Genomic DNA, 14789 nt, shown 5'->3' with positions numbered 1-14789 from the left:
CGCGCCCAGAGGGCGGTGGGTAAGAAAGGAAGCGCAGCCGGGAGGTCTCCTCGTGAAAAAGCTCTTAACGTTTGTGGCCGCGCAACCTGGGGGCCTGCAGCCGGGAGGCCACACCACCCAGGCCCAGGAGGGTCATCTCAGTCCCCATTCTGCCACTAACCCCCCTACTGAGGTCCCAAGGGTCCCGGGCCACTCTTAGCCCGCGAGGAGAATGAACTGCCGTGGGGACAGCGTTTTGGCTCTCCACAGGAAAGGTAGTTATAAACCCAGGCCCTGGTTACAGTGAAGCTCTAAGGAAAGACAGTTGGACACTGAGGAGCACACGAGTCTGTCAGTCCGTGGGGAAACGCGGACTATTACTGAAGGGGTTCCCAAAACTGGGGGGTGGAGATGTAGGAGGTGACCTCTCCGTTTTTCAGCTGAACAGTGTCAGCAAAGTGCTTTAGATATCTGCCTGGTGTGTGCTTTAGACTATTATTTGTTGTTTATTGTTACTAGACTTCACTATCCCTATTGCAAAGTTTTACTGAAAGAATTCTAATTATAAAACCAGGCATTCCTTAAACACCGGTGATAAGAATCGTTCTACTTCCTGGAGAGGGGCACAGGGCGGAATGACCCTGGACGTGTGTTCAAGGCCCTGGTGCTTGTACTCCGCAGGCTCTCAGCCTTGCTGAGTCCCCACAGAGGCCCAGCACGCTTTAGAAGACCCATATTCACCAGCCACAATGTCCTGCTTCCTTACGTCGCTTACATGCAAACTGTTGTTGCTGTTAAAGCAACATTAAAGAAAAATTTGAGCGACAGAAGGGATTTGTAATCCCCCACCCCAGTCACAATTTCAAATACATTTCAAGGCAAAAGACATTTCCGGAGAGGCCTCCTGGGGCTGCACTGGTGTGACTGAGAGATGATCCGGTCACTGTCTTCGTTGTGAGGAATCTACCATTTGGGCCAAGGGCTTGGGGAGACAGACACACACTTAGATGGGGCGAGTCTGCTATGATAACCACGAAGCCAGAGGTCAGATCTGGGCTCCTGGGGTAGGTGCTCAGCCTCACCGGAGACTCAGGAAAGGGGTTTCCTCAAGAGGGGACAGTAACTTGATTCTCAAAGGATGAAGGATGAAGTCAGAAAAGAAAATGTTTGAAGCCTGTCCGAAGTAGAGGGGAGACAGCAGAGGCACAGACAGAAGCAGAAACAGCGGCTAGCAGGAAGTGCAAAGTGCTGGACATTGGGGTCAAGTTGGAGGACAGGAGTGGAAGGTGATGCTGGAGGTAATTATTGACTAATTTGCACGAGCAAGCATGGATGTCTTGCTGGGAAGCTTGGGCTTTATTTTTCAGGCAAGCGAAGCCACTGTGAGGAGCAGGTTTCCCCTGCTTGATGGGAGTTAATTAAAAAGAAAAAAGACCCTGAGGTCCAAGACTACCTTGAAAACAGGTAACACTTACTCATACTTCTTTTTTCTTTTTTAAAGATTTATTTGTTTGACAGACAGAGATCACAAGTAGGCAGTGAGGCAGATGGGGGTGGGGGTGGGAAGCAGGATCCCTGCTGAGCAGAGAGCCCGATGCAATGTGGGGCGTGATCCGAGGACCCTGAGATCATGACTTGAGGCGAAGACAGAGGCTTAACCCACTGAGCCACCCAGTCGCCCCTACTCATATTTTTCAAATGCTTTATCTTGCTCTTAGGGTCTCATCAGGATGGTGGCCTACCATGACGCAAAGCATCACCATGTATAGTCCGAGGACCTGAGCTTAGATCATAAGCACATCACTGGCCTCTCTCTTCTTCAGCCTGACAATGGACCCAGCATCTAAGATGTTTCCAGTATTTGGCTAGCAGAAAGGTCGAGCTGCATGAGACTGCCCTGGTTGCCTTCAAAGCTAAGTCAGGAGCCCGAGGGGCCCTGGATTTACTTCCTGTAGCTTAAGCTTGCTCACCAAGGGGAAGGGGGAACTGAGGTCTCAGTGAGGGAAGACTGAGGTCTCAGTGAGGGAGATGGGGGCTTTTTCCCTGAGACAAAATACTCTCAGGCCCAGGGAAGAGTTGCGAGCCACTTGGAGGCAGACTTGTGATCAAGAACCCTGGGGCTGCGAGGGACTTCAGGTGTCCTATCTGGATTCTACGCTCTCCTGTGGAAGGCAGGAGAAAGCAGTGGTGAACATACAAGATCTGGGTTTGCATTCAAGCTCTGCCACGTAGTGGGGAGCTGGCAAATCTCTCTGCACTCGTTTCCTCCTCTGTAAATGGAGGGAAAACAGAACCTAAGTCACAGGGTGGATGTGGGAATTAAAGGCGATCGTTTATAAAGACATCTGAGAATAATACCCAGCCCGCACATGTATGCAATAAATGTTAGCTACTAGTCACTCCCTCTATCCCCAGGGAGGCTGAAGGTACGTAGACAATGCTGGCACACATAACTGCAGATAGAAGGCTCTTACTTTTGCGGAGAAACTTGTCTCAAAATAAACTCAAAACTCCCTGAATGGTGGCCCTTCTCTGCATGTCTTTTGCCTTTATCACCGCAGCCTTGCACAATGTCTGCTCCCTCCAGGTTGCTGACAGCAACGAACAGATCAACTCACCAATTTGCGGATTTCACATTCTAAATTCTGAATACAGTCCAGTTTCCTCTTGCGGCAGCGCTGGGCCGCGATGCGGTTCTTGCTGCGCCGCCGGACGTCGTGAATGAACTCTAACTGTTCTGAGGTTAGCTTGTGCATCTTAATCATCATCTGGAAATCATTCCTCGGAAGATCTGTGATTTGATCTACAGGAAACGGAAGTTTGACCTGAAACCAAGAACAGCAGAATATGATTATGGTAGTTGGTTGTTAGTTTGAATTCCAGTGGGCAGAACGTCCAAAAAAAAAATAAAAGTAAAACCTCCTTTTTAAGATGACCAGGTAGGATGGAAGCTACTGAAAGCAAGTGGTGATTAATCCTTTCTTGTCTTAGATACAAATCAGATGTCATATTTAGAGAGTCAAACAGAATGTGAACATACAAATTATAATGTGTTTATCACTCCTGGGATTTCTGTAGCAAACAGCATGGGAGATAGTGGAAAATATGGACTTTTTCACTGTTACAATTTTGTAAGAAAGGCTATATAGTTAGTTGAAACCCACTCCTGTAGATCCTCAACTCAGCAAGAGAACAATTTATAGACAGACATCATCTAAGGAATTGTCTGAAACACTTGAATAAGGAAAGCACAACACACCTCAAAGAGGTTGGAAAGACGAAAAAACAGCGTGATTTTCAGTGACACGCATAACGAGATGCAGCGGCAGAACTCGGGAAGTCTACACTGGGGTGGACTTGGATGTGGGCTTTAGTCCTTCCACCAGACCTCAGCCTAGTTACCTTACTTCTCTGGGCCTCACTCTCCTCATCTGCAGAATGGCGCAGGCTTCTGAACTGCACAGGACTCTACACAATTGGACACTTGGGGCAGACTGTGTTTTCCAAAACTACAATGGCCATCCCATCTCACATTTTCTTTTCCAACGTGATATTGACATTTCCTTGTCTGAAAGCAGGATGCACATTCCTGCCCCAGGATCACCACCATGTGGTAGAAGTCACAGCATGTGGCTTGAGGCTGGGTCATAAAAGGGGCTGCAGCTTCATCTTCGGCTTCTCAGGCTGCTCTCTCTGGAGGAATGTGGCTGCCAGCCTACAGGGCTCCCAGGCAGCCCCAGGCCCCAGTTGTGGAGAACTGAGACCTGAGGCCAGCAACCAGCGTTAGCTGGCCAGTCAGTGCTTGAACCACCCTGACGTGGACTCTGCAGGCCCTGTCAAACCTCCATGGATGCAAGGCCCAGCCCCTGACTTCAGCCTCATGAGGGATTCCAAGCCGGCTGTGCAAAGATGGGCCAGTCCTGAGTTCCTGCCCCACAGAAAGGTCTTAACCGAGTTAAGCCACGGAGTCTGGGGGTCATTTGTTATGCTGCGGTGATAACTGATGCAGATACTGTCAACAGCAAGATTCCAACTTCCAGACCCTTGACAAAGACGAATAAGCATTATCCAAGGAGAGGAAATGTGTCTCTGGAGGGATGGATCTGTGTTCTCTTTATATTCTGTCAAGTGCACAGGCCTGGATCTTCAGCACTGCCCTCTCCAAGACTCTTGTTGGTGATACAGGGACTTCGGGGTTCGGTTCTGGTCCTGTTTCAGAAAAGGAAGTTTGCGTGTTGCTTGGCTAACAAAGTGTCCATGTCTGGGACTCGTTCACTTAGCGCTTGTTGACATCAGTGTCTGCTTTCCGTGGACCAGCAGATGGCGCTATAAACCTACACTTCCTTCAGGTGCCCGCCCAGCGCTGTCCAATGCAAACAAGAGCTGTGATTTCCCATTTCTAGCAGCCACATTAAAGGGAGTGAAAGGAAACAACTGAAATTCATTTTAATAGTATATTTAGTTGAGTCCAATAGGTCCACAACATTTCAACATGTAATTAATATAAACATTATTGGGATGGTTTACTTTTTTGGCACTACATTCTCAAAACTGGAAGTGTTTTTTGCACTTCGCACAATTCAGAACGAGGCACATTTCTAGGGCTCGATAGCCGCGTGTGGCTGCTACACTGGACAGCACAGCTCTAGGAGACAGAACAAATGGGACACAGTGAACCGGAAACCAGAAAAACAGGAGGGTCCAGGTTTAACTGATCAAAATATTTTCGGGTGCAGAAAACAAGCCCTCGTTAATATTCAGCAGCTGCCGTGTTATGTCTGCGTTGCTCAAGGGAGTCAGATGAAGATACTCTATTCTGAGCTCAGGCTTTTGCTTTGATTGCATCAGATGCAGGAAGCCGGGTCTAGATCCCAGCATTTACGGCTAGTTAATCCCCAGTCACAAAGGCAGTCACACTGCACGATCATTTGACTTTTCTGTGGCTGGATGCAATTGCTTTGTCAGGTTCCTTCATAGCTCTGAGCCTGCCGGACGTGACATTTGCTGAGGGCTCCCAGTGGCTGCTCCGATTCAACTTTCAACTTCTGCCCAGTGAATTGTGTCCCATGACACCTGTACAATTTTGGCCCAGGAAAGCAAACTCGCCACAGCACACATTCCTCCACACTCAGCTCAGCCCTGCTCTCACTGCTGAAGGCGGTCAGCCAGGGAAAGCCAGCAGGCTTTGTCCATGGGCTGTGTTTGCACAGGGCTTATAATGATCCGAAGAATGTTTGATTTCCTTTTCTACCCTTTGGATAACAAACAGACACTCCAATCCCGGACAGTGCCTGACTCACATGGAGATCAGCCTGGCGGGGACACGGACGTTCCCACACCAGGCAGAAGCCTTGTTTGCCCACAGAGGTTGCAGCACCATGGGGCCTCGGGTAGACTCTCCTTCTGCCAACCAAAAAGCAAGGCTGCTTCTGCTCTAAATCCTGTTTACTTCTCTTCCCAAAGAATATGTACCTACGGTTCGGGCCACAGGGAAAGTCAAAAGGCCTTCTAGACCGAGAGCAACTGTATTTAAAATCATCCAGACAGCAAATATGAAACACCAGGGGAAACAGAACAGAGGTTGACAGGAAAAGGAAAAATCAACAAAGCTCGTTTCAAAGTCCTTGAAGCAAAGGCCATATAAAGTTTCGGTAGAGCTGTTGCAACTCCATCTGCTTTTTAAAGAGGTCAAAGGAAAAGAAAATAGTCAGCTATAGAGCTTCTTCCATGGGAAAGAAACTGAACGGCTGACCACTCTTTTTCTTCCTAATAGGCTCTGTTCACAAGGTAGAGCTTACACTGACTACCAAGAGGAAGTCCTGAAGGGTTCTTGGGAAGGAACAATGGTGAACTTGGCCATGGCTCTTTCTCATTTCTCATAAGTTCCAAGCCAGTGGACATCTTCCCTGGAGATAAAGAGCAGCCACAGACCCCCTTATGGAGCAAGGAGAATAGTCCATTCTCAAACTTGCAGGCCCCCAAGACTCCCCAAACGGGGCTCAAAAGTCAGCGAATGCACCTCAGCCTTCGAAGGTTCAAACACTTCAAGAGGGTGGAGGCTCTTCTTCTGGAGAATTCTTCTAACCCAAATAGGCCCTATAGGGCTTACCATCTTACTTACTGCCCCTCCACACACTTCTTCTTCCAGGGTTTTACTTCTCAGCAGTGGTTTCATTGTCAGTCACTGGACTCTCAGAAACAGTGCAAAACACTCAGCCTAACAAGATGAAACGTCCTGCCGGCTCCCACCACCACCTGTCTGAACGCTGGCCTGCACCTGCTGTCGGCTAACAGACCCACAGGAGGCGAAGCCCATCAGGCATCTGAGGCTAAGCACGCCGCACAGCAGGGGAAGGGCCCGTGCGGCGGAGGGTACTGATTTCTCACGGGTGCTGCTCATCGGTACCCCCTACCCCCACTTCGGTTTTCAGCTGGGACTCCGAAAGTCAGGCGCAGCCACTGAGTCAGCAAGGCAAGGGCACCAACAGGGTCCTGTGCATGGTTGGCTACCGTTGATATGCTAGTCTCTCTCCTCGGCCCTCTGGAGCAGGACTGGAAGAACAGGACAGAGGACTTTCCTGCCCAGTCCCAGGACCAGACTGCTAAATGGGGCCCACAGTGGGGTTAGACCTTCTGGGGGCTCCAGCTTAGGAGCACCTGGTGAAATAGGGGGTTGCGGCAGGGTGCTGAGGGACCTCTGGCCCCAGGGGCCAGCAAAAGGTGGGAGAAAGTGGTAGCATCTGGATGGTAAGTGAAACTGAAATACTCCTCCTCCAGGGCCTGGGCAGGGTTGCTGCGGGAGCCTAGGGAGCCAGCGCCTTGTCTGCGCCACAGAGATCTGTTGTTCCACTTCTCTCCTTACCAACAACCACACTGCTCTGCAGCCAAAATGACCCTTTGCTTCCAGTTTAACAAAAATACCATTAAAAATTACATAAGAAATATAACTTCTTGCAGAAAATTCAAATAGGAGACGAAAGAGGAGAAAAAATCCCCCCCCCCCCTCAGACAATGGCGGTCTTGCTCCCAGGGACTCCCCAGAGACTCTGTTTCCTCTGCAGCTTTTGTACAGGGTTGTAAGCAGACCACACATCACCATGCCCCTTACCACATTTCACTTGCCTGGAGCTGCCGGTTTGCTGAACGGGAGCTACTGGAGAAGGACAAAGATGCAAGGGTTGCAGGAAAAGCTGAAGACAAGCATTTCCTCTAGAAATCCCAGCCGAAGCCAGTTTGCGAATCTTCTTTCCTACCTCCGTTCTTGGTTTCGTTACCAGATGTTGAATAGAAGCCGCGGGAGTCGGATCATGCTAACAGTACCCTGAGGCTCAATGCCCTTAACACCTGTGTTCTTATAAGACCCTGGGAGCTCTGTCCCTCCTCACAGGAGGAAGCAAGACCCCACTGGGCTGCTGATTCAGTGCTGGGGGCAGGCGGACAGCCAGGTCCGTGCTAGACGGACGCCCGAGACAGAATCACCCATCTCCACTAAGAAACGTTTCCTGCAAAATTGTCCTTTCTACCCTCTATTCTCATGGTCCACTTTACAATGCAGGACACCTGGGATTTAGTCGTACTGCTATTAATTAGCTGTGTGACCTCAGGCCAGTCTTTCATTCTCTCTGTCCCGAAGTTCTTTGAGGATCCGTGAGAGAGGAAGATAATAGATGCCCTACTTAACTTACAGGATGGCTCCGAAGAATAAAATTGGATAACAGATGGAGAAAGTGCTTTGAAAGGTCCGAACTGCCTGATAGATATGAGGTATTATTAATTCTGTTGATTAGCCCTATCTTTCTTTGTCACATGGTTTCTTCCAGACAGAGTACACATTGGAATTCCAGATGCTGGGAACATCTTTCTAGACCACACAAGAGCGTCGTTCTAATTAGAAATGCGGCCGACGTCTACGCTGCCTTGCGAAGTTTTCTTTTTATTAAGCAGACCAATCAGAGGCATTTTAAGAAAGATGCCTGATTCAATGAACCACAAAAAATGACTATAAAAATTTTACATACAACATATGTCTGGAAGATGGCATGTGGGTGGAAGAGTGAGAGTCAGACACGGCTCTTCCCTTTTATTACATGTCAGACATTACTTCTCCGAGCTTCCACACATGCATCAACACAAACGTACACACATCCTCACTCGTGAACGCTTTATCCCTCCTGACATGAAATGTGTTAATAGAGCAGGTCCACCTCATCAATCCTTTTGGCCATGCAAATTGTCTTTCTAGTGCTTCCTTACTAAAACCTACAATTAATTAGAAATGCTTGTGGTAGAAAACCATCCCACAAAGAAGGTTACTCCTTGGGAAATACTTGTGACTTGTCTATCATTTTCACATTGTAAAGATGAACCTATACACCAAAATGAGGTACCACTTCACATGCACTAGGATGGTGAAAATAAAAAGCTGGACAGTAACAAGTGCTGGCGAGGGCATGGAGAAATGGGAACGCATGGGGGGCGCCTGGGTGTCTCAGTCTGTTAATCGGCTGCATTTGGCTCCGGTCATGGTCCCAGGGTCCTGGGATCAAGTTCTGCATCAGGTTCCCTGCTCAGCTGGGAGTCTGCGTCTCCCTCTGCCCCTTCCCCCACTCGTGCTCTCTCTCTCTCTCTCTCTGTCAAATAAATAAAATCTCAAAAACAAAACAAAACAAAATGGGAGCCCTTGTGCACTGCTGGTGGGAATGTCAAATGGGGCCATTACCTTGGAAGACAGTCTGGTAGTTTCTCAAAAGGTTAGACATATTGTCACATGAGTTAGCGATTCTACTGTTACATACATAATGAAGAGAACCGAAAAACTGTGTCTACAAAACACCTACACACCAATGATAAGAGTCAAAAAGAGGAAACCATACAAACGCCCTTCAGCTGATGAACGGATCAACAAAGTGCACTATGTCCGCAGGGTAGACGATTATTCCGCGATAAAAAAGAACAATTCACCGATATAGGGTGAACCCGCTGGTACATCAGTGGCAAGGATGAACCTCAAAAACATTATGCCCGGTGAAAGAAGCCAGACGCAAGAGGCCACACAGCCTAAGATCCCATTGTTATGAAATGTTCAGAAGAGGCAAGTCTTTAGAGATAGAAGGTAGATCAGTGTTTGCCTGGGGTTTGGGAAGGACAGTGAGGAGCGCCTGCGAATGGGGATGGTGTTTCTTCTTGGGGTGATTAGAATGTCCTGGAATTAGAGTGAAGATGGTTCACATCTTTGTGAATCACTGAAAAATCCCTGAATAATTCACTTTTAACAGGTAAATTTTATGGTGTGTGAATTGTATCTCAATTAAATCATGACTCTGTGTGAGATATACATACATAAAATTCAGACATTACAGAGGTACACAGAATGAAACTTTCCTTATATTCCTCCCCAATGTTGCCTCCTATTTTTATCTTACTCTCCATACTGCCTTTTTAGTCATATGTATATTTACGAAGCAAATTAGAACCTTGTTATACATACTGTTTTGTTACTTTTTCTACTTAATATGACCTGTTCATTATTTTTCACCATTGGAAGTAAGATAAAAGTTCCCAAACTGATTTTTTAAGTAATATAGCAAACCCAAAAGTCATTTAGAAAAAGATGGATAGCTTGAGTGCATGAAACTTAAACATTTCAGTATGGGGAAAAATGCCATAAATAAAAAGACCTAGTAGGAGAAAATATGGGAAACATTTCTAATAAAAGGTTAATATTCCTGTATTAGGGACTAAGGATCCTACAAACTGATTTAAAGATGAACACCACAAGAGAAAAATGGGCAAAGATGTAAAGTGGCAAGTCCGAGAAAGGGAAATAAAAGTGGCACATACACTTAGAAGAAAAAAGACGTCAACCTCGTCAGTTGTTATCTTTTACCCAGCAGATGGGCAAAATTTAAAAGGACTGGTAACAGCCAGTGCTGGCAAGAACAGGGGGGAACGGACATCCATAAATTGCTAAAGGATACAACTTTTTGGGGAAGTAGGCAGTATTTCACAGATCAGCATCACCTTTAACCCACTTAGGGTATTCTAACCCACAAAAATAAAAGCACCACTACTGAGTATGTTCACAAAAATGTTTATTGCAGCAATTTTTGTAAGAAGGGAAAACTGCAAACAGCTGGACTGTCACTTGATAGACGGTAGCTAGGATAGCTATGGTTAGCTATCATCTGTGCTGTGTGGGGCCTGCGGATATTAAAGACGTATGATTTAACCTGATGTGACGGACCTAGAGGCATGCACACAGTAGAACAGCTCTGTGACGGAAGCTAGTTCAGCAGTCAATGCCACTAAACTAAAACTCAACCCCCCCGAGTTGCGAATATGTGATTGTGTGTTGTTGCAGGCACAGAGAGAGCCTGTAAAATTTGGTCTGTTAGGGGCTGGGTAAGCGGTGTTTATTTCAAAGAAGAAAGTAATTTTAAAGAGCTGATTGTTGAGGAAGGATAATACTGTGCTCACTGAAGCTCTCTTCAAAGCTAGGGGCCTGTGAAAAAGGATGAGAGAAGTCAGAGCCGACGAGATGGTTAACAGGGACACCTCACCGGCTGTTAGGAATGCTGCTATTTTCTTTTGAGCTAACATTTTGGCTCCTGACTGAGGTGGAGAAGAGAGGCTGGGAAGGAGCCCGGCCTGTCTGTCTGGAGCACCTGGACAGGTGCCTGGGCGGAGGGGAGAACTCTGGTTTCTGACTCCAGTGTCTCCTTCGGCTTCATGCAGAAGGGGAGTCACCTGGCCTTCTCCGAAGAGCAGATCAGGGCAGGACTCAGACCAGCAGAGGTTGGCCTTTTCTGGACCAGTTCAGGAAAACAAGGCACAGTTCACTTTGTGAATAAAGGATTTGCCTTCAGTGTTATTACTGGGGACCATACTTCCCCTGGGGTCAAAGAAATGCCTGGAAGCAAATTATTAACCCAAAGAGGAACAGTCATGCTGGGTCTCTGAGACCTAATCTCTACTCTAGGAAAACTAAAATGTCAAACTGGGAAGAAATTTACCTTTATTCTAACAACCCTGTCCAAAATGCCCTTCCGTGGGGGGCTAAATGTGATTCTTGAAACAGTATAGAGCTCTGGTAAAGGTCCCTGCTTTCAGTGTTTAGAAATGCAAAGAGCATTTTTTTAAGTTAAAAATATTTTTATTTATTTATTTTGTTTAAGTTTAAGTAAAAATATTTTTATATTTTTATTTTTTTTTAAAAAATTTTTAAAAGATTTATATTTATTTATTTGACAGAGAGAGAGAGATCATAAGTAGGCAGAGAGGCAGGCAGAGAGAGAGAGAGAGGAGGGGAAGCAGGCTCCCTGCTGAGCAGAGAGCCCGACGCGGGGCTCAATACCAGGACCCTGGGATCATGACCTGAGCTGAAGGCAGAGGCCCAGCCCACTGAGCCACCCAGGCGCCCCTAAAGTAAAAATATTTTTAAAGCACTGGTATTTTTCATGAAATTTTTTATAGGTTGAATGAAGTTTCCTTTTGACTGGTTTGTTTAGAATTGAGACGTTCTAAAGGTAGACAAGTGACGTTGCCCAAACCCCCAGGAAAAACACACATGTTCTTGTTGGTGGCATTTCATTTGAAGAGAGTGACTTTAAACTCTCTTTTGGGATATGAGAGAGATAAAAGGAGATGATCAGAAACTGACAGTTCCTTGAACATATGCAAATGTCATGACAATACAACCCCTTCAGCTTACTGGTGGGAGGCTCCTCTTAGGGTAGAAACAAAGACAAAGACATTTGTCCTTTTCTCCAGACACCACTCCTCGGCAAGATAAATCATTACGCTGATGAACTTGACCCAGGGACTAGGTTTCTGCATCAGGGGTGCTTAGGAACAATATCAGGGGAAAAAAAAAAAAAGAAAAACCTCACCTTAGTTATGATGAGAGGAAGGGAAACGAGTGAGGAAAGAGAGAGCACAAGGTTTCACTGTTTTCACAAAAAGTCCTCTCAGCTCAGGGGGGCACAGATGCCACCTGCCTGGGGCACTAGGCACAACCCAAACCCGAGGGGACAGGGTATACTCAGACAGGAAGAGTTCCCCTTCAAATTTCCTTTATAATTTCTTTGAGCTACATGAAATCCTTCCAGTATGTGGCTGTCCTCTCCATTTTCCCCCAGGCAGTCACAGACCAGCCCGAGCGGCTCGCTAGCAACACCAGGAAATGACCACGGGGCATCTCTGCAGTTGGCACAGGGAGCTTTGGGATCTACTTTCAAAACACGCCCTAACTCAAACCTCATGTGCTTCTTGCCAATCTCACAGAGGCTGAATCCCCTGCACGTGGCTCTGTGAAAAGGCACGTAACCCCGTGCAGCATTTCTACCGTCTGGTTGGGTTACCGTCCCCGCTTTACTAGGGGCCGAGGTCCTGGCTGAGTGGAAGCGGATGGAGGGCGCTGGCCTAGTGAGGGCTGGGCTTCTCTCCTCCTGCAGTTTTCAGGTAAGCAGCTCTGAGCAGGGGCCTCTCGCCGCGTCTGCTCCCGCTGCTCCCGAGGCGGGCCTGAGACCCGGGTGGCAATCTCAGGTTGGCTCCTTGTCAATCAGCCAGACAACACCAGATCATGACACAAGATTCCCTCAGATCTTTGCAGGGGTCTTTCATGTTACAGCGGGGAAAGGGAAGCGGAGGGGGTGTCTATTCTCTCTCCTCAGCCATGGGAGTGTTGCTCAAAACGTGGTTGGTGGGTTCCCGCTCCGTCTCCCAGCATTGGTATGAGGGATATAGAGCATGAGAAGTTACTTTGCTTTCAGGCTGAGCAGAAACAGCTACTCACCCCCACTCCTCCTCTCATCATTAGTAGGGAGCTCGGGAAACGATCCACTGCATAGTTAGGTACGCCTGACCAGGGTGCTTCTGCAGGGTCCTGGGACCGTGATGGAGGGGGAGCGGTTTGTGGCCTGCACTGCCATGGACAAGGGATGGCCCCGGGGACTCCTGCTGACAAGGAAACCTTAAGGGGTGCTGCACCAGCACCTGCTATTGTGGGTTTGTCTAGTGTCAATCAATCAATTTTGAAAGTGATTCTCCGTTTTCTTTCACCCTGGAGGGTGATGAGTACAGCACCCTTTCAAAGCAGGTGGAGAAGGAGAAAGGGAGGAGAAAGGTGGAGAGCTGAGGTACCCGACCCAACACACCCTTCATTCATTGGACTGAATGTTTTATAGTAAGCAGCTTGCCTCTGCTTGTTGAGTACCAAAACCTAGATCAAACTTCAAGTGCCTTCTAGCACAAAAGTGGCTAATTTGGAACAACTGAAACATCCTGCCTCTGTGGATGGGAAGGCAGTCCCATTCCTGGAACCTTGAATCTGGGAGCGGTGGGGCAGCAGGTAGAGTCCAGATAAAGGACCACAAGAGTGGATCACATGCTTGAATTCATGCGGGTTCCCTACCTCCTGGCCCCTGTCCTGCACGGGACACGACTCACTGTCTGCTTCCGAGAACGATCCGGATTCGTCGCTGGAGTTGGTTCCATAAGACTGCTCACATTTAATTTGGGGTCGGACTTGGTTGTACATTCCATCTCCCATCAGGCCTGGTTCCTGATGTTCTGTGGCTAGGAATCTGGCTCCCTGGGAACAGGGCGAGGAGGAGAACTCGCAGAGAGGGAGGCTGCAGGGCGAGCCCCCGCTCCCGTCCTCTGCGTAGGAATAGGAGGAGCATGAGCTGGAAGTCCTGGTCCTGGTCTCCAAGGGGGGCGAGCGAGGGCAGACTTTGATTGGCACCGGGCAGCTAGTGTTGGGCCGTATCCTTCCCGGCAAATGGTCAGCCATCAGCCCACCGTGGGAGTAGGCCTGTGAGCTGGGGAGGGACTGGCCAGCCCCCACCCACAGACCCTTTGGCACCGGCTCGGAGAGGTCTTTGTCCAAACTGCTTACCCCAGAATACGAATGCACCGCAGTGCTCACTTGGTCACAAGCGCTCGAGGAGAAGATCACACTTCTCCGGTCCAGCTCTCCTTCCTGTTTACAGAGAGCCTCCAACCCAGGGCCCTTGAGGGGCGACCCCATGGTGAAGTTGGACACGTCCTTCTGGCCCAGGTGAGGCTGTCCGTAATTCCCCGGGAAAGGGGCATAGTCAGTTTTAAGGTCACCCTGAGTGATCCCCTTGTCAAAAGGGCACGCCGAACTCCTGGCAAAGTGCTGCTGAGAGGTACTGGGCAAGCCAGACAGCTCCACACTATTTTTTATGCTGAACAGAGACCTTAAACAGGAGGGGGAGGACACGCTCCTGGATCTCTCCAGGCAGGTGGCCCCGGCGGCGGGGGCGGGGCCGGGGGCGGGGCTGGGCTGTTTCCGGTCCATTTCGAGGTCCCCGGCTCTGTCCTTGCTGTCCGGCTCGTCTCCGGACAGGCAGAGCGTGATGCTCTCCTCCTCGTTCTCTTCACTGGGCGGCTCACTTTTAATCTGCCCCACGGCAAGCCCCGGCTTGAGGCTGTTGCTCGAGTTCTCTTCACCGAATGTGCTTGCAAAACCTGAGGTACTGTGTGACGATGCGTTATAGACATTCTTGGTACATGCAAGCTGGTACTTCTTGTATCTGGGGTACTGCGTCAGCGCGTCCTTCTCGGAGCTCTCCTTGGTGTCGGCCGGCACATCGGACTCGGGCAGCAGCGCTTCGTCCTTCTCGGCTGCGGGGATGGTGGTGGCCTCAAAGCTGATGGGCTCTGGAAGCATCTGGTCCCGGGGGCAGGCCATCTTGGCCGTCTCGGAGTCCATGGTCTCCTCCTCTTCCTCCTCCTCCTCTCCCGCGGAGTCCTCGCGGTCCTCGGGCGGGCGCGGGCACGCAGCA

The 14789-nt window shown here is 48.8% G+C and overlaps 1 protein-coding gene across 1 annotated transcript in view; it reads right to left on the bottom strand.

Moving 5' to 3' along the window:
* BACH2 (BTB domain and CNC homolog 2) overlaps nt 1–14789 on the bottom strand; it is a 148398-nt gene that overhangs the window by 8077 nt on the left and 125532 nt on the right. The window contains 2 exon segments of the mRNA XM_013063724.2: nt 2598–2804; nt 13391–14788. Of these exon segments, the coding sequence (XP_012919178.2) occupies nt 2598–2804; nt 13391–14788 (1605 nt within the window).

This window comes from Mustela putorius, unplaced genomic scaffold (genome assembly GCF_011764305.1).
Source record: "Mustela putorius furo isolate JIRA1106 unplaced genomic scaffold, ASM1176430v1.1 tig00000166_pilon_pilon_pilon, whole genome shotgun sequence".
In the NCBI taxonomy this organism is placed as follows: Eukaryota; Metazoa; Chordata; class Mammalia; order Carnivora; family Mustelidae; genus Mustela; species Mustela putorius.
The sequence above is the reverse complement of the archived record's forward strand: the minus strand, read 5'-3'. Positions and strand labels throughout refer to the sequence as shown.